Consider the following 19438-nt stretch of genomic DNA (forward strand, 5'->3'; position numbering starts at 1 on the left):
GGAACAAGATGTATTCACGTGCCCGGTGTCGGTGCGTACGCAGGCACCAGCAGCTGGCATGACTCGTGCCGCAAGCCCCGAAATCCTGAGATGGGGAGAAGGGGCACAGACAGCACGTCCCAAGAGCAACTGGGAGGTTGGAGCTGCCACAGCCAGGATGCGACTCTTCCACAACGGGGCTCATGGGGGACAAGCAGGCGCTTGGCAGCTCACCAAACCCCCAGGCTTCTTATTTAACAGCTGAAGTCAGCTGCCGGAGCGGTGAGCCATGCACAGCTCATCACCACGCGGCGGGGGCACGCCCGCGAGCTGGGGGCACCGCGGTGCCCGGCGGGCTGGAAGCGGGGGCACACAGCCCCGTCAGGACGCGCTTTTGTCCTGGCTGCCGGCGGGAGGGATGGAAACTCAGCAGCGCTGACTGCCCTTTGTGCGTGGAACAAAGAACAACAGCCAGCAGCTTTCTTCGCAGCCCAGAACCAGGCCCTGGGAAGCAGCCAGAAAGGGAAACGCCGCTCGGCAGAGACGGGCAGTGTGTCACCCCATGAGGCTGCCCGGTGATGCCTGGTTCCCTGCCCCTGGACCAGAAACAGGCGTCACCAGCAAATGACACCCCACTGGCACATCCTGCGAGCTACAGGCATGGGGACGGTGAGGACCCTGCTGTCACCACAGGCGGGTTGGCGGCCATGCCAGCATCACCACGCTGTGAAGCTGCTCTGCATCCCAGCGGACAGAGCAGGATGCCCAGCTCCAAAATCTCAGGTACTAGGAAAGGCAAAGCCATGGCTGCAGTTCTGGGTTAAGCCCAGTATACAGGGATGCACCCGGGACTCAGGGCTGACTCGCCACCTCAACCAATGGTTTTAGTCCCTGTGATTTGTCCTCACTATTTATTTCCCACAGGCTGGACTGCTTAAACCCTGATGAAGTGTTTGGTTGCTTTGAGGAGCTCTGCTCAGGGGCTGCCTTCCTAAGTGAGAGTGGGAGGAAAGCCAAGTTATCAGTTTGCTTACTCACTTTCCACCCTCTCCTCTGTTTCGGCACATCTGTCCGATGCCAAGCCAAAGCTCTCCTTGCCCGTTTGCCCACTGACCCAGGGCTGTGGGTAGCCTCTGTCCCTGCGCTGGCTTTGGGGCAAGCAGGAGGGCTTTGGGTGGGGTGCTGTCATGGGTGAAAACCCAGCGTCAGGGAGGGGTTTGGGGGTGCTGCGACCATACAGCCATGCCCACAGCTGTGCTGGCACCAAATGGGTTGGGGGGATGTAGCTGGAGAGCTGCTGCTTCTGCCTGTCCCTTGTGAGACATGCAGTGGTAGGTCCCCACGGGGGCTCGGATGTCCCCTCCCAGCTGTCAGCGGGCTCCTTGGCACTGCTAACCAGCACCACTAACTGGTTAACCAGCACCACTAACCAGCGCGGCCCGCTGGCCAGCCCTGCTGTGTGCACAGTCCAGAGCCCTGCTGTGTGCACAGTCCAGAGCTGGGACCATCTTCGAAATCCTCGTGCCATCTAGTGGGACCTTCACTCACGACAAGGCAGAGTGTGGCCGCTGGCTCTGCAGGGGGACGGCGTGGCAGGGACAGCCACGGGACCCCAGCCAGAGCTGCACCACTCCTCCGGCGCTGGAGGAGACCTGCATCAGCAATTAAATGGTGCTTTTAATGAAAAGTGGCCACTTCCAGCAGAAGAAGTCAGTGTTGGTTATTAATGAGGGGCTGCGAGCCAGCAGGGCTGCCCTGGGCTGGTATGGGGGAGCACAGCGCCTGCGGGGCCCCGAGCCACAGGCCCCCAGCACCAGGCAGCTCCTGTCGCCCAGAAATCTGGCTTTGCAGCCCAAATGCTCCCCTTGACAAAACCCACAGCATGCACGGTGCTGGCTGTCCAGCCCAGGGGATGCCGCCACGCCGCGCCCTTGGGGAGCAGCTCCCACGCTCCCCTCGCAGCCCCTCACCCTGGTTTCGGGGTACGTTATCTGGAGGTGTCGCTGTTGGTGCCCAGCTTGCTCTGGCGATGTACGGTGACATACCAGAGGCAGACGAAGAGACCTGTGGGTGCGTGGCAAGGTGGTCACTGCCATGGGTGCACCAAGCTCCTGTGAGCAGCAGGAAGGTGACAAGGACCCTGCTGCTCCCAAGCCACGGGGTGCCCATCCCCTCAAAAACTCCCTCCCCCCCCACCCGGTGCTCCCCATCTACCTTGCAGGGAGTTGAGGATGGTGAAGAGGTAGAGCTGGGGGACAAGGAAGACACCGAAGCTGAAGAAGGCCAGGCCCCAGGTGGTGCCCAGCAGGCAGGTGAGCCCCAGCACCGTCACCCAGTCTTTCCTCGCCTGCCTCTTCTGCTGCTGGATCCTCCGCAGTATCATCACTACCCTCCCCAGCACCAACGTGTTGAAGAGCAGGATGAGGCCAGCGTAGCAGAGGGTGGCGTAATGGGCAGGTGGACTGGTCAGCCAGCACCTGGCAAAGGGGACATCTTTGAGGACAAGGGCCAGCACCCCCTAGAAGGAGCTGGGCACAGGAGGGGCATGGTGGCAGGTGCCCCCACATGCGGTGAGATGGAGGTGGGCAGCTCACCAAAAAGTGGCACCCAGCAGAGCTATGGCTGGCTCCTGCTGGCCCCAGCCCTGGGTCAGCCCTGTGTGCCTGGGGTGCCTGGGGTGCTCAGGGTGCCCAGGCTGCATGGGGTGCCCCATGGGCCCAAGGTGCCTGGTGTGTCCAGGGTGCCTGGCATGCTCAGGGTGCGTGCTGTGCCTGGGGTTCATGCTGTGTCTGCAGTCTGTGCTATGCCTGGAGTGTCAGGGGTGCCCAGGGTCCACAGGGTGCCCAGGGTCCATGGGGTGCCCGGTGTGTCCAGGGTGCTCGAGGACCTGGCAGCCCCCTTCACTCACATAGTCACATTGCTGTAGCCTTCAGAGGTGCTGATGGCGTGGTACCCATACGTGTCGCTCCTGAAGACAAAAACAGCCACCACAGCCAGCGTGGGCAGACCTGTGGGCCCGGGGACAGGCCGTGTGAGGCAGTGCCGTGGCAGCCGTGCCATGGGCAGGCAGGGCCGAGCAGGTGCTCACTCACCCCAAGCGAAGAGACAGAGCTTGAGGAGGTAGTGCTGGATGTAAACGTTGTAGACCTTGACGAGGAGGAGGAGGAGGTGGAAGGCCTCAGCGGCCATCCACGCCAGGGCACAGAGAAGGCCAGCGTGCAGCAGGGCAGCAGTGACTCTGCAGAGCCCCTCGGCGCTGGTGGCCAGTGACGTGCTCAGCAGGAAGCTGCAGTTGAGCAGGAGCAACGCAGCCAGGAGGTGCATGTGGATCTTGGTCGTGTTGTCCCTCAGCCACTGCCTGCAAGAGGTGGGAGGGCAGGGGGTGCTGGTGGGTGCCCGCTGGATGACACGGCACTGCACGGCACGGTGGGACATGGCATGGCGTGGCATGTGGCATGGCACAAGCCAACGTGGCATGGCACAGCCCATCGTGGCACGGCACAGCCCAGTGTGGCACGGCACAGCCCAACATGGCACAGCACAGCCCAATGTGACATGGCACAGCCCAACATGGCACAGCACAGCCCAATGTGACATGGCACAGCCCATCGTGGCATGGCACAGCCCAACATGGCACGGCACAGCCCAGCGTGGCACAGCACAGCCCAGTGTGGCACGGCACAGCCCAGTGTGACATGGCACAGCCCATCGTGGTGTGGCACAGCCCAACGTGGCACGGCACAGCCCAGCGTGGCACGGCACAGCCCAGCGTGGCATGGCACAGCCCAACATGGCGTGGCACAGCCCATCGTGGTGTGGCACAGCCCATCGTGGCATGGCACAGCCCAACGTGGCACGGCACAGCCCATCGTGGTGTGGCACAGCCCAATGTGGCACGGCACAGCCCTACATGGCACGCACAGCACGGCGCAGCGTGGCACAGCTCTACCTGGAGAAGCAGCAGAGCAGGAGGGTGCAGAGGGTGGCGGCAGCTGAGAGTGAGCAGCCGATGGTGCTGATGTAGGTGAGCGATGCCAGCTGGGCTGGGCTCAGGGTGTCTGTCGGGAGCTGCCGGAGCGGGGAGAGGGGCATCAGCCAGGGCAGGTCCCATGGCAGCACCCACCTGCTGGGAAACTGAGGGGGGCCTTGCAAAACCACCCCTCTGGCCACCCTCTCCTGCAGGAGACCCCCCGTACACCCCATACCCCCACATACACCCCCATACACCCCGCACCCCCACATACTCCCCATACCCCCACACCCACCTACACCCACACCTCCAGGGAGGAGGAAGAAAGATGGAGGGAAGGGGAAAGGAGGAAGATGGAAGGAGGAAGAAGTGAAGGAGAAAGGAGGATGGAGGATGAAGAAAGATGGAAGGAGGGAAGGAAGAAGAAGGAAGAGAGAAGGCGGGAAATAGGGAAGAAGGAAGGAGAAAGGAGAAAGAGAGAACAGGAAGAGGCGAGGAGAGAATGGGGGAAGGAGGAAGAGGGGAGGAGGAAGGAAGGAAGACGGAAGGAAGAGGAAGGAGGAAGCAGAAAGAAGGGAAGGAGGAAGGAGCATGGAGGTAGGAGGAAGAAGGAAGTAAGAAGAGGGAAGGGGGGCTGTGGACCAGCAGGACGGCGAAGTAGGTGAGGTGGTTGCAGTGGCAGATAACGGTGCCCTCCCTGTGCGTGGTCTCGCAGCCCTCCTTGCTCCAGCTGCCTGTGCTGCCTGCACCTGCTGGAGAGCCACCATTGGAGGGTGGTGCAGTGGCCAGGGGATGGGGACATTGAGGGGATGTCGAGCCCTGCCAGGGCTGCCCGGGAGGAGGATGGGCAATGCCTTTGGGATGGCACCGAGCCGGCGTTGCCCCCGTCCCGGCTGCGGCCACACTTACCGGCCTCAGGCTGCCAGAAGACGCAGGTGGCGTTGGAGGCATCCTGGTGGAAAGGGGACAGAGGGGAGGAGCTGGGGACCCTCTCTGCTCCCCAGGAACCCCAGAAACCTTCTGATCCCAGTGAAGGAGGGGACACCTTCCCCAACTCAAGGGGAAACACCGGTGCTGGGGACCCCCCCTGCTTGTGCCCGCGGTGGAGTCCTGCTCACCAGCACCATGTCATGCCAGAACTGGATCTCCACGGGCTGGCTGAGCCCGACCACGCGCCCGCTCTGCAGGTAGGCTCCCAGCACATAGTTGTTCAGCACAGAGCTGTTGTGGGCATCCTGCAAGAGTTGGGGTGCCTGTGGGGAGAGTCCTGGATTCCCAGGACATCCTGCCCGCCCTGAGCATCTCAGTGGAGGGTGGGTGATGGGGCAGGCGTGCTGCTGGCCAAGGATGCTTGGGGGAGGTGTGAGGACCTGTGGCTCACCTGGAAGATGCAGGGGCTGTGGATGTAGATGCAGACAAGCTCCTGCTCCACTCCCTGCACCTGGATGCCCTCCACAAGCTCCGCTGGGAAGTTCATGGCGTGCCTGAACCTCCTGCTGCCATCCAGCTTCCTATCCTGCACCGGTGGGCAGGGAACAGATGGATTCAGCTGCCCTGTGCTTGGCTGGCTTGGGTGGGGGTCGGGGTGCTGCCCCGGCTCCCCCTGCTAGCACAGCCACCCCAGTTACCGGCATGGCCCTGCAGCATCCCCCAGCCCCAGTGGCAGCTCCAGCTCTGCCACGATGCCCGCAGACACACAGATATGGCAGCTACTCCCATCTTGATGTCAGAGCCCTCCCAGCCCATAGCACACGGGGGGCTGCGGGTGGGGGGTCTGTCACCCATGGGTGGGCATGCCTGGCCCGCCGGCCCTGCCGTGGGGTGAGCGCAGGGCAGACAGCATTGTGCCGGGATGATTTCCCAGTGGGATTTCACACCTTGGTGGGCTCCCTCGGACAGTCTCTGCTCCCAGGTCCCGAGCGGGGGGTCCCAGCTGGCAGGCAGGCACCCCTGCCTGCAAAACCTGCCTTGTTCTGCAGGAAGGGACCTCGGGCCAGAGCAGTCAGACGTCCCCAGCAGGGCAGCCCCACGCCCAGGGGAAGTGCCGCAGTGCCACCACACCCCCCCTTGCCCTGAGACAGAGAAGTTGCCCCACAAGCTCCCTGCCACAGTTTCCCTTCCCACCATGGGACGTGGCGGGCCAAGGTTTCCCTTTTTATATCTCAAATCAGAAGAGCTTCAGGATGGAAGTCCTGGTTCTCAGCTGCAGAAACCCCCCCCCAGATTTAGAAGCCCCCAGATTTATCCCAGTGATGGTGCTGGGGACCTGCAGCCATGGCTGCCTGTGACATGCCAGCAGAGCCGCATCTCAGGAGGTTTTGCTGGTGTAAAGCATCCTTGAAAGATGATGGAAACCCAGCGCGGGTAAGTGTCAGCCATCCCAGCATCCCCCCAGCACCTCCCACTGCGGGTGGAGGGACAGAGGGGGCCAGGAGGGTACAGGCTTTCCCCGGGAATAGCCCCAGCAGTGTGGGGGGACCAACCATCCTGCTGCTGAGTTTTAACCCTCTGAAGCGGTCAGACGTGAACTTGAACACGTAGGTCTCGATGATGCTACCCGTGAAGTTGTATTTCTCCCAGTGGGCCAGTTTCTCCTCCAGCAATTTTAACCTGCACAGCGAGGGTGTTTGGGGCAGGGAGCAGCAGGATCTGGCCCCTTGTGGGTCTGCGGGGATGTGGGGTGTCCAGAGAACAGCGGGGTCAAAGCCGGCACTCACATGTCCCCGGGGTGGTGGGTTCTGCTGCAGGCCTGCTCCAGCTCCTTGTCCAGGGTGTCCACTTCCCTCCTCAGCTCTGATGGAACCATTTTGGGAGCTGAACCTTGGTGTACGGCTCCCTGCCCCACTCTCCATCCCACCCCAGCCCGGGGAGCCCTAACGGCCCCGAAAGTGCCCAGCCCAATGCCGGGATGGACGATGTCCCTACCTTGAGTCTGCAGGACGCAGGTGGTGAGGCAGAGGACAAGGGAGATGAGCGATGGGGTGGGCATCACTGGAGTCATCTCCTGCAAAAGGCACCCAGCCTGGGCAGCTCCCCAGAGCCCCCACCCAGGGGACACCTTGGCCCTTTCCCACGCACAGGACAAAGATGGGGTCCTGGTGGCTTCCCCCCACCCCCAGCAGCCAAGCCCCACCAAAACCATTGCGGTGGCAAAGCCCCAGCCCAGAAGCGCCAAGCGGCTGCACTGACAGCACGGTGAGGAGGAAGGTGTTTGCCACAGCGACTGGGGTGCAAGATGCCCTTTGTTTTACCATAAGATCGTAAAACTGCAGGGGCAAGGCTTCTGCCTTCCTGCCCCCAACACGGACTTGGACCTCGCTGCCATCCCAGCTCAGGGCTACAAATCCCCAGCAAGCAGCCTGCAAGCCAGAAGAGTCCCTGGAATGCTTCACCATGGTGCCGGGGCTTGCCAGCAGCAGCCCAGCACCGAGCTGGGGAGGAGGAAGCATCCCCAGCGCAGGGTGGGGGGAAGGTGCCTGACAGCAAGATTTGCAACACCGCACCCAGTGACGCTCGCAGCAGCACCCGCTGCGGTAAAGCTGCTGGCACAGAAAGCAGCCAGGGAGAGAGGCTGCGAGTCCAGCGGTGCTGGGGTGCCACCCTGATGCACAAATGGTTTTTTACTGTGGATGCAGCAATGGGGATTGGTGCTTTGAGACGCTGAGGCTGGTGCTGGGCAGTGCAGCCAGAGCCTCCCAGGGCAGGAGCAGCACACGGTGGGCAGCGCCGTGCTGCCCTCTGACCCCCCGTGAGGGACAGCCACTGCGTCCCCTTTACTTCTCACTGATGTAACCCTCGGATCCCCAGGGCTGCCCGATGCAGGCGCCTGTCCTGACCTCCCCTGCTGCCCAGCACAGCCTGGCAATGCTGAGTGCCACCCTTGCCACCACCGAGCCAAGGAGGGCATCGTTCCCTCGCTGCGCCCTCCGGAAATGACAGGGAGGGGGTGTCACTTCGTGTGGGTTTTGCCTCTGTGGGGAGCGGCTCGGCACCCCAGTGAGCCCCCAGTGCCATGCCAGCCTCCTGCATCCCCCCCTCACTCCGGCAAACACCCTACCTTGGGCACGGGGCAGCTCCCGGTGTTAGCAGCACCGCGGTGGGATCGGCTCTGCCTGAGCAGCGGTTGGGGCAGCAGAAAAGGAAGTGTTTGTATGCAGATGAGCAGATTAAATCAAGAGAGCTTTTAAATTTTCTTTTGCTTTCTCTCTTTCACATCCTGGCGAGGTACGGGGGCAAGGCAGAACATCTCTGGCACCACCAAACCTCAAGGACATGGTAGATGGCTGCAATTCAGCATGGCCCAAAGACACCCTGCTCCCCGGGCAGGTTCAATATAATTAACCTCTGCTGCTAATGAACTTCTCCCCACCAGCAGCTCACTAGCAACCCCTGCTCTCCACTCAGGTGGAAAAGGAAAGCATACGGACATCCGGAGGAAGGACAGGCAATGCAGGAGGACTATGGAGATGCTCTTCACTGCTGTAGGGAGAGAATTCATGTGGCCAAAGCTCGATTTTAGTGTTCAAGCTGGCCAGTACTGTGAAGGACAACAAATGGGGCTTTTTAAATATGTTAACAGCAAAAGGAGGATCAGAGATAGCATTGGTCCATTGCTTGATGAGGTCAGTCACCTCACAAATAGGGACATAGACAAAGCAGAGATGTTTAAGGCTTTCTTCACCTCTGTCTTCAACACCAGTATGAGCCCTGGGACTGCCAGAGCCCTGTGTTGGAAGACCATGACTGAAGGGATGATCAACTCCCAGCCAACCTTGAACTTGTTTGAGACTTGCTGCTCCAGCTGGATGCGCATGAGTGTATGGGGCTCAATGAGATTCATCCCAGGGTCCCAAAGGAGCTGGCTGACGGCATCGTGGGACCTCTCTCCGCTACTTTTCAATGGTCTTGGGAGTCCGGAGAGGTCCCAGCTGACTGGAATTTGGCAAACGTTGTCCCAGTTTTCAAGAAGAGTAAGAAGGAAGACCCTGGTAATTACAGGCCGGTCAAGTCTCACTTCAGTGCCTGGTAAAATTATGGAGATTATTCTGGGAGTTACTGAAAAATACTTGAGAGACAGTGTAGTCATTGGTCATAGCCAACATGGGTTCACAAGGAGAAAGTCCTGCTTGACCAACTCAATTTCCTTTTATGACAAAGTCACCCATAAAGTTGTCCAAGGGAAGCCAGTAGATGTGGTGGTTTTGTATTTTAGCAAAACTTTTGATACTGCCTCTCACCGCATCCTTCTGGATAAATTGTCCAGCACCCAGCTAGGCAAGTCCATAATACACTGGGCGAGCAATTGGCTGATGGGTTGGGCCCAAACAGTTACAGTAAATGGGGTCACATCAGGCTGGTGGCCAGTCACGAGTGGGGTTCCCCAGGGCCCAATTTTAGGGCCAGTGCTCTCTAATATTTTTATAAATGATGTGGATGCAGGAGTCGAATGTACATTAAGTAAATTTGCCAACAATACCAAACTAGGAGGAGCTGTGGACTTCCTCAAGGGTAGAGAGGCCTTACAGAGAGATCTGGGCAGACTAGAGAGCTGGGCAATCACCAACCATGTGAAATTTAATAAGAGCAAGTGATGGATTCTCCACCTGGGATGGGGCAATCCTGGTTATACGTACAAATAGGGGTTTGAGAGGCTGGAGAGCAGCCCCGTGGAAAGAAATCTGGTGGTTTGGGTTGATGGCAAATTGAATATGAGTCAACAGTGTGCCCTGGCAGCCCAAAGGGCCAACCTTGTCCTGGGGTGCATCAAGCACAGCATCAGTAGATGGTCAAGGGAGGTGATTGTCTCACTCTACACTGCACTGGTGCAGCCCCACCTCAAGTACTGGGTGCAGTTTTGGGCACCTCAATAGTAGAAGGACATCAAACTATCAGAGTGTGTCCAGAGAAGGGTGACCAAGATGGTGAAGGGTCTCGAGGGCAAGACTTACAAGGAGTGGCTGAGGTCACTTGGAGAAGGCTGAGGGGTCACCTCATCGCTGAGGGGTGGCCTCATCACAGTCTACAGCTTCCTCCAGGGGGGCAGCGGAGGGGGAGGTGCTGACCTCCTCTCTCTGGTGACCAGCTGTAGGACACGAGGAAATGGGATGAAGCTGTGTCAGGGGAAGTTCAGACTGGACATTAGGAAAAGGTTCTTCACTGAGAGGATGGTCAGTCACTGGAACAGGCTCCCCAGGGAAGTGGTCACAGCACCAGGCCTGTCAGAGTTCAAGGAGTGTCTGGACAACGCTCTTATGGTTTAGTTTTAGGTAGTACTGCGAGGAGCAGGGAGTTGGACTTGGTGATACTTATGGGTCCCTTCCAATGGAGATATTCTATGATTCTATGATACAGTTTGATGCTACTGCTGGGCCGGAGTCAGCATCTTCTGTGCCACCCCCAGCCATGACAGCACAGCTCCCTAGTGATGCCAGCTGGCCCAGCCGACAGAAACCCCAAAATGGTTAGGTATGCCCCAAAAGGCTTTACCTTGTGCTCCAGGATGTGCTGGATTCACCTGCAGGGATGTGGCCACGTGCAGAGGCACAGGGAGAGGGGACTGCTCAGCCACAGCAGTGCCCACCACAGGGCAGCAATAGCACACTGTGCTTGCCTAGCACCTGGAGCCACTCATGCAATGAGTCTCCAGGTCTCAGTTCACAGCATGGGGCAACCACCTGCCTCCATCCGACCCACCTTGAAGATCGGAGCTCTTTGGGCACAGCCAGGCACCCTGGGCCAGGCTGGAAACCCAGAGCTGGAGGAGAAGGGTGCCAGGAGGATGGTCCATGGACCACAGAGATGGGTCACTGTCCGTGTCCTTAGGTGACATACGCTGGGCCGAGGAGGTTTGATTTTTGCAAGGGCAAAAGCCACAGATCCCAGGATGCTGCAACACATCCTTGAACTTGCCAGTGTCACCGAGATGCTCACATCCAAGTAAACAGTAAAGACACACTTGGAAAAAACTTTGCTGGCTTTCAAAGCCTGGTTTTATGGCTGGGAGTGGGTTAAAATCCCAACCCGCCCACCCGCACCAGCAGCTCCGGCCAAACTGCCTGCAAAATCACTTTACCAGCTGCAAGCGAAGCCACCAGTCTGAGCTTCCCTGGCGCAAAATGCAGGGATAGGGGCGCGGGAGAGCAAAGCATCCCCCACCTCCAGCTTTTTGGGGGTTGTTCCAGCAGAAAAATACCGGGCTTGGAGGGAGCACGCATGGGCATTTACAGTTTTGCTTTAATTTTACTTATTTTTCCCTGCTTTGCTTGATGCTGGGAGAGGAAAGGATGTCAGTGGCCCATGGCATCGTTTCCATGTCCCGTGTGACACAAGTCCTCCTGGCCGTTGTATTTCCTAACTTTTTGGCTGAAAAGCATCCAGCAAAGGGAAAAATACTGGGGGGAAATGGTGGTTTGGGGTTTTGCTGCTTGATATGGAGCGGGATAGAACCAGCACCGGAATGTGCAGGGCTGCGGGGGCAGTGCTGGGTGGCCATCCAGGACCCACGGACCCGTGGGGACACTGGGATGGGGATGTCCTGTCCCCCCTGGGTCCCCTCCCAATCCGCTCATGGATTTAGAGCAGAGCGATGCCAGTCCAGGAGCCGCCGGAGCCCCGGGGATGAAGGCTCTGGCAGCAGCAGCGGGCCCTGGCACCGCGCCGGGGCAGCTCCAGGAGCACCCAAACCGCTGGGAAGAAGCGGGGGCCAGGCAGGACACGCACCCGCGGCCACGGGCCGGGCTCCGGCAGCGGGACCGGCCCCTCGCCGGCGCGGGCGGGGGGCGGGAGCGGCGGGGGGAGGAGGAGGAGGAGGAGGGGGAGGAGGAGGAGGAGACTCGGCCGGCAGCGCCCCGGCCCGCGCGGGCTGCCCGCACCGCCGCCGCGCCGACACCGGTGAGGGAGCGGGGCGGGCCGGGCCGGCGAGCGGGCGGGACGCGGCACCGGCGGCACCGGCGCGACGGGAAACTTCTGCGGGAAACTTTGGCGGGGGGCGGGGGGGGCGGCCGCGCCCGGCCGGGCCGGGCCCGGGACAGGACAGGACGGGCCGTGCCGGGCCGGGCAGCAGCGGGCCGGGCGGGGTCGGGCCGGGCCGGGCGGTACCGGCCGCACCGGGCCCGGCGGGACGGGGCGGGGCGGGCGCGGAGGAATGCGGCGGCTCCCGCGGGCCGGGGCGCGTCACCGCCCGCGGCCGAGTGGCAGCGCCCGCGGCCAATGGGGAGGCGCGTGGGGCGGGCGGTTGCGCCCCCGCGGGGAGCCCGGGACGGGGCCGTTCGTGGGGGGCCGCGACCCACGCGCGCTCCCGCGGGCGCCGCCGGGGTGCCGGTGGGTGCTCCAGGGGTGCCCGTGATCCGTACGCGCTCCCGTGGGTGCCGGTGGGTGCTCCGGGGGTGCCCGTGATCCGTACGCGCTCCCCGTGGGCGCTGCGTGGGTGCCGGTGCTCCACGCGTGCTCCCCGGGGGTGCTCATGGGGTGCCAGCGCTCCCGTGGGCGCTGCGGGAGTGCCGGTGCTCCCCGGGGCGTTGCGGCGGTGCCCGAGCTCCCGCAGGTGTTGCGCGGTTGCGTCCACGCTCCCGTGGGCATCGCGTGGGTGCTGCTGCTCTCCCGTGGGCATCGCACCCCCAGCGGCTGGGGGTCTGCCGGGGCCGGATCCTGCGGGGACCTGGATCTCCTCCAGGCTGTGCAGGCAGCAGGAGAGCACAGGCCAGGGCTTGCCTCTTGAGTTTTACCAAAACTTCGCCGTTTCAGCAAGTATCATCAGAAAAATGAATTTTTCCCCCTCGTGCAAAGCACATAATTGCCATCAGCCGCTGGTCCCGCTGCCCTGGCAGCAGCTCGCAGCCCGGCCAGGTTTGGCGGCGGGTCTGAGCTGCACCGTCCTGAAAACCTGCTGGGAGGCTGCGGGCTGGCGGCGGCCGGACTCTGTACTTATCCCATTAGGGCGCGCAGCAGCCTCCCATTAAGGTTTCCTGGGGCGGTTTACCCGCCTGGCTGAGCCGGGGTGTGAGGTCCACGCCGGGACACAGGCGGGCAGCACTGTCCCTTTGTTGCGGCATCACCCGAGAGCGCGTCCGGCCAACTCAGCACGCATCCTGCCGCGCACGCTGGCTCGGCGGCTCTGGCTCTTCCGGAGCTGTTCCTGCCTCGCTGGCGCCGGATCCCGGCTTTAACCCTCACTGGAGCTGTCGGGGCGCAGCGGGGTCCCCCCGCCGCAGCATCTCTGACCATCTTGGAGGCCTGCAGATGATGTCATCCAGATGAGGTCAGCTGGGTGACGTCAGCTGGATGACATGTAGGTGGTGTGGCCTCCAGTGCACTTGTGGAGGTGCCCCAGGCCAGGCCGGTGCCTGCTGCAGTGCCAAGCTGGGACAGGGTGCCAGCGGCTGGGCAGTGGGCTGCTGTCCTCACTGGGGACCTCACCGGGGCCCATTGCTGGGGACCCCGCTGGGGCCATCACCGGGGTCTTCGCCGAGGTCCTCAGTGGGCACCAGCCAGGGCCTTTGCTGGGGTCTTCACTGGGGACCTGGCTGGGGCCATCACTTGGCTCCTCGCTGGGGTCGTCACTGGGGACATCACCAGAGTCCTTGCCGGGGACCTGACTGGGGTCCACGCCAGGCACCTCCTCGCTCAGTGTGCCGCTCCCCAAACCAGGGCCTCCAGCCACCTCCTGCAGCCCCCCGGGGCCCCCCTGACTTCTCCTGTCTCCCGCAGGTCCCCGGGCGGAGGTGCCACCCCGACGGTGACGGCCATGCCCTAGGGAAGACCCGCCATGAGCCAAAGCGGGGCCTCGCGCCTGGCTGGCTCCCCGCCACTGCCAGGGGGCTCGCTGCTGGCCCTGCTGGCCCCCGAGCCCTCCCCGTCCCCCCCCAGCGGGACGCCCTCGCCCGGCCCACCCCCGGCGCTGCTGGAAGGGGACTGGGAAGGGCGGGAGGAGCTGCGGCTGCGGGAGCTGGAGGAGGCGCGGGCGCGGGCGGCCCAGATGGAGAAGACGATGCGATGGTGGTCGGACTGCACGGCCAACTGGCGGGAGAAATGGAGCAAGGTGCGGGCTGAGCGCAACCGGGCCCGCGAGGAGGTGCGGCAGCTGCGGCATCGCCTGGAGGCCCTCACCAAGGAGCTGGCCAGCCTGCGCCGTGACCGTGACCGTGACCGTGACCGGCCCGAGGAGCGCCCGCCGCCTGCCCGACCGCCAGCACGGCTTCACCGGCCCGGCACTGGCAGCCCTGCTGACACCGACGGGGCGGAGGGCGAGGCCGACCCTGAACAGGAGCCTGTGCGGGATGTGGGCACCGAGGCGCCCCAAAAAGCCAAGGTGAGGGTGGGGGGACTGCTTGGGGCAGGCAAGGCTGGCGGGGTGCCATGGGGGGCTCCTCACCCTCAGCAGCTGCCTGCACGTGCCCCCCAAATCACCACTGCCTGCGGGTGCCCGCGGGGTCACTCCCTGCCCCACAGAGGCGGGCAGCAGGGGGGCAGACCCCTCTCGGAGCAGTACAGGGTGGTCAGACCTGCCTTGGAGCAGCATGGGGGGGTCAGACCTCTTGGAGCAGCGTGGGGGGGGATCAGACCCCTCTCAGAGCAGTATCATGGGGTCAGACCCCTCTTGGAGCAGCATGGGGGGGGTCAGACCCCTCTTGGAGCAGCTTAGGGGGGTCAGACCCCTCTCAGAGCAGTATCATGGGGTCAGACCCCTCTTGGAACAGTGTCATAGGGTCAGACCCCTCTCGGAGCAGTATCATGGGGTCAGACCCCTCTCAGAGCAGTGTCATGGGGGGGTCCAGGACCCCCGTAGCCCCATGCAGTGAGATTGCCTCAGCACTGGCTCTGGTCCCTTTCTCGGGGCTTTCCCTTTGGAGGCATTAGGCAAGCCGGTGTGCCAGTACAGGGGACAGAGGCTTCAGCAGTGCCAGTGGCATCTCCCAGCGACGGCTCAAATGCCAGGGTGTCCATACAGGCTTCTGGCAGAGGTCTGTGCTGAAGGGAGGAGCAGGAGGAGGAAGGGACACCAGAGCCACTCCAGGGATGTTCCCAGCTGCTCCAGCTGTGCTGTCTCTGCTGCCATCAGCTCTGTCATGACACAGAAGTCACTGCTCGGGATGTCACACCGTGCTGGTTCAGTCCACCTGATGGCATGGCTGCCGAGCAGCAAATCTGAGACTAACCTGAGCCTAACCTAACCTGCGGGCGCCCTGCTTGGTCCCCAGGGATGCCCCATCCCCAGCAAACCCCTGCAGCTCATTTACTGCACGCTCGTGGAGCCTGATAGTGGTCACGGTGAGGTCGGTGTAATAAATCAGTGTTATGTCATCCCAGATTTCCAGCGGAGCAGGGAGCTGGCAGCAGAGCGTGGCGATGTGTGGGAGCTCCTCTGGGAGGACGGGTTTGTCTCCATCAGGCTCAGGGGGTCCCTGGGGACCAGAGGGAGGGATGCAGCTGGGTTTGGCTGCTCTCGGTTATGGGGTGAAGGCTGGGTGCTGTAGGAGGTGGTAAGCCAGAGCTGCCCCCTCACCCTGTCCCCTCTGCCGGGCCACCCACGGCACCGCAGGAGCTGGAGCTGATGGAAAACATCTTGACGAGCAAGCAGGACGAGAGCTGGGAGCAGCGGGGCCCCCGGGCCTCCTTCGCCCGCCAGGAACGGAGCCGCCTGCTCTGGGAGGATGTCAGCGTCATGGAGGAGGATGCCACCAAAGTGACCGCCTTGAAGCTGAGGCTGGATGAGTGCCAAAAAGTGCTGCTCAAGGAGCGGGAGTGAGTGCTCGGGGCGTCATCCTCGTGGGGTGCTAGCTGAGCCCAGCCCGGTCCCCAGCGGGACAGGGTGTCCCATGGGGTCCTGCCAGCCATCACCAGTGTTGCCTCTGCTCAGGGACAAGTTGGCGCTCAGCAAGAGCATTGAGAAGCTGGAGGGCGAGCTCAGCCAGTGGAAGATCAAGTACGAGGAGCTCAACAAGAACAAGCAAGAGGTGATGAAGCAGGTGAGCAAGGTGCCTTGGCGACCAGGGGTGCCCCAGGGGGTGGCCTGTCCCCCAGTGGGTGGCATGTCCTGATGGTTGGACAAGATGACCCACAACCACCTCCCCAGCTCCAGGGTGCTCATTAAGGGTCTTAATTAGTGCTATTGAGCCAGTTGGTCCATCCACAGAGGTTGGGTAGATGGGTGCAGCAGGGTTCAGGTGTCACAAGGTGGGTGCTTGCTGCCCGCCTTGGTTTCTGTGTCCCCCCCCAGCTCAACATCCTGAAGGAGATCCACCAGGACGAGCTGGGGCGCATCTCTGAGGACCTGGAGGACGAGCTGGGCGCTCGCTCCAGCATGGACAAGAAGCTGGCCGAGCTGCGTGCGGAGGTGAGGCCGAACCCCAATGCAGGGGGGGCAAGGGGGGGTCCCCGCTGCCCCCCGGCCACCCCATGTTCCTGTCCCAGATGGAGCGGCTGCAGGCAGAGAACGCGGCCGAGTGGGGCCGGCGGGAGCGGCTGGAGACAGAGAAGCTCAACCTGGAGCGGGAGAACAAGAAGCTGCGGGCGCAGATCGAGGACCTGGAGGAGGTGCTGGCTCGCAAGCGGCGCCAGACAGCCAGTGCCCTGGACACCGACCTCAAGACCATCCAGGCCGAGCTCTTCGAGAAGAACAAGGTGCCATGGGGGTTATCCCGTCCCCTGCCACCCCCTCCCTGGGTGACACTGTCACTTCAGCCGTGGCTCAGCATCCCTCAGGACCTCCTCAAGCCCAAACTGCCACCACCTTTCATCTGAGGGGTGGTAGTGACCCCATTCTTGCTCCCTCAGCATCTCTGTCATGGGGTGGGGCGGTGGGAGAGGTCCCTGGGGAGGGAGAAGGGGGCACCCCGCAGTGGAGGTGGCTCTCACCCACTCAGCCCCCCACCCCGTGCCCACCGCAGGAGCTGGCCGACCTGAAGCACATCCACACCAAGCTGAAGAAGCAGTACCAGGAGAAGATGGCCGAGCTGGCCCATGCCAACCGCCGCGTGGAGCAGCATGAGGGTGAGGTGAAGAAGCTGCGCCTGAGGGTGGAGGAGCTGAAGAAGGAGCTGGCCCAAGCTGAGGATGAGGTGGGGAAGCTCGTGCTGTGGAGGGGATGGGGTGGGCAGCTCCACTCCCTCTGCAGCTGCTGGCAGCCCCGTCCCCTCCCATCCCGCAGCTGGATGAGGCCCACAACCAGACACGGAAGCTGCAGCGGTCGCTGGATGAGCAGACAGAGCAGAGCGAGAGCTTCCAGGTGCAGCTGGAGCATCTGCAGTCCCGGTGAGTGGGGGACCAGGGGGCACCACGGTGGGGATCAGCAGGGACCCAAGGGTGGGGTGATGTTCTCCTTGCCACCATCCCGCCACCAGCATCTCCCTGGTCGAACCTGGGCTAAGCATGGCCAAAGTGCCTCCAACATCCGCTGAGGGTATGCAGCCATCCTTGGAGCAGCCTTCAGCCCACTGCAAGCTGGATGGCAGTCACCTCCCAGTTAAACCAGCACAAGGCTGCCCACAGACCAGTACAGCCCATTTTCGTGAAGCTTGAGATTTCATCCACCAGTACCCAGGGCCAGGACAGGCTCTGAGCATCCCACATAAGTTTGGAGAGGTGGGAGGTGGGTTTTATTGCCCTTACAAACTTTCCCTGGCCTCACTTTGCCTCTCCAGCAGTAAAGAGCTGAAATGGCCATGAGAGATCGATGCCGCATCTCCGGGAGTCACTAGGGGGGTTGTGTTTATAATCTTCCTTTATTTTATTGGGACATCTTCATTAAATCATGGAGGAATAATGGAGGCCTCGTCTTCCCTCCCTCCAGCCTCCCCATGTGCTCGTCCTTAAATAATTTATGCTTTCCAGTAAAACGCAGCAAACTGGTTGGATCTGGTCCTGGGCCTTTTGATTTCAAATTTGCTTCATAAATTTTCGTTGATGAATTTTCACGCGAAGACAAGTGAAGGGCTAAAACCACCGCAGGCTCCTGGGAATGGGGACTCTCGGGGTTTTTTTTGGGGGGGGATCCCTATTTTAGGGGGATGACTCCACCCTGCTCTGCGCTCTCACTGGGTCTGAGATGTCCAGCAGGGCGGTGTCTGGCCCTGGTGCCCCACTTGTGCCGAGCATCATCCAGGGCTCCCCAGCCCCGTGCCGGAGGGTCAGCCCCAGGCTGGGGGGGGGCTGATCCTGCACCCAGAGCTCAGTGAAATGGGGTCCTCCTGGGGTGCAGTGATGCTGTAGGGGTGCAGGGGGATGGGCCGGGCTCTGGCGTCCCCCCAGGGCTGTGCCCCGCCACCCCCACCCCAGCAGCTCTCCCTTGGCAGGCTGCGGCGGCAGCAGAGCACCCCGCTTTTCGGCAAGATGCGCAGCGCCCGCTTTGGCCCCGATGACGGCGGGGACGGCACCAGCGACCCCGATGAGGACGAGGACCTGCAGATCCAGGTGCCCTAGAGCCCAGAGCCGGGTGCCACCACCACGGGGACGTCCCATGGCGGTTCTCTGCCCACAAGTGCCTGTTGCCGTGGGGCCCGGCCACGCGGTGACATAGATGGGGCAACTGAGGCACAGAGCGGCGGGGAGGAATTTGTGCGGGGATGCTCCAAGCCTGCTGCCTCTCGGACAGTATCTGATGCCCCTCGGCTACCAGCATCTCCTGGGACACAGATGTGGCCACCAAAGGCGGCATCACTGAGCAGCCCAGGAGGAAGAAGCGCAGGGCAGAGAGGGACACCGAGCCCTGCAGCCAGCCACGCTCTCCTGCCCACATTTTTATATATATATTATGTATATGTATGTATTTGTATATGATTTTTTTTTTTAATTATAAATACAGAGCTCAGAGGGGCCCAGGCTCTGGTGGTGCCTTAGGCTGCTGCTCACGGGAGCGAGGATGGAGGGGACGGGAGGGGACAGCATTGGGGAGAAACAGAATCTCTCTGCAAGCCGCACACGGGGCTGGATGTGCAGCCGCTGGCGTCACCCCGCTGCCATCGCTGCCCCCGTGCCTGGGGACGAGCCCAGCTCGTGGGTAAAGCCCGTCCCTGTGCCTGTGAAGCGAGAAGGGGGCTGCGAGGCGGCTGGTAGCACGCACGGCCGTAGAGGTGCCTGTGTCTGCCGGGCTGCGGTGGGCAGGCAGGGCTGCTCCCCTCTGGGTGCAGGGTGCTCACCTGTGGGTGCAGGGGTGCTCACCCTGGCAAGGTGCAGGGGAGCTCCCCTCTGGGTGCAGGATGCTCCCCTCTGGGTACAGGGGTGCTCCCCTCTGGGTGCAGGGTGCTCACCTCTGGGTGCAGGGGTGCTCACCCTGGCAAGGTGCAGGGCTGCTCCCTTTTGGGTGCAGGGGTGCTCCCCTCTGGGTGCAGGGTGCTCACCTCTGGGTGCAGGGGTGCTCACCCTGGCAAGGTGCAGGGCTGCTCCCCTCTGGGTACAGGGGTGCTCACCCATGGGTGCAGGGTGCTCACCCTGGTGAGGTGCAGGGGTGCTCCCCTCTGGGTACAGGAGTGCTCACCCATGGGTGCTGAGCACCCC

General features: G+C 62.2%; 2 protein-coding genes across 2 annotated transcripts; one reads left to right on the plus strand and one right to left on the minus strand.

Annotated features, from left to right (window-relative positions):
- Positions 1 to 1839: 1839 nt before the first annotated feature.
- On the minus strand, positions 1840 to 8070 carry ADGRG5 (adhesion G protein-coupled receptor G5). Its single transcript, XM_074881471.1, has 13 exons — positions 8007 to 8070; positions 6875 to 6953; positions 6667 to 6742; positions 6433 to 6559; positions 5331 to 5465; positions 5068 to 5184; positions 4859 to 4901; positions 4592 to 4698; positions 3929 to 4047; positions 3072 to 3337; positions 2888 to 2987; positions 2194 to 2456; positions 1840 to 2043 (listed from the first exon to the last, which is right to left on the minus strand). Exons 2-13 carry the CDS (start codon positions 6948 to 6950, stop codon positions 1967 to 1969), a joined length of 1506 nt encoding a protein of 501 aa, XP_074737572.1. The 5' UTR covers positions 6951 to 6953; positions 8007 to 8070; the 3' UTR covers positions 1840 to 1966.
- Positions 8071 to 11774: 3704 nt separating this feature from the next.
- On the plus strand, positions 11775 to 18765 carry CCDC102A (coiled-coil domain containing 102A). The gene is made up of 9 exons (XM_074881426.1): positions 11775 to 11839; positions 13655 to 14255; positions 15486 to 15688; positions 15804 to 15912; positions 16164 to 16280; positions 16358 to 16567; positions 16834 to 17004; positions 17094 to 17197; positions 18238 to 18765. Exons 2-9 carry the CDS (start codon positions 13713 to 13715, stop codon positions 18362 to 18364), a joined length of 1584 nt encoding a protein of 527 aa, XP_074737527.1. The 5' UTR covers positions 11775 to 11839; positions 13655 to 13712; the 3' UTR covers positions 18365 to 18765.
- The last annotated feature ends 673 nt before the right edge of the window (positions 18766 to 19438 follow it).

Source organism: Strix uralensis, chromosome 12, assembly GCF_047716275.1.
Source record: "Strix uralensis isolate ZFMK-TIS-50842 chromosome 12, bStrUra1, whole genome shotgun sequence".
NCBI lineage: Eukaryota > Metazoa > Chordata > Aves > Strigiformes > Strigidae > Strix > Strix uralensis.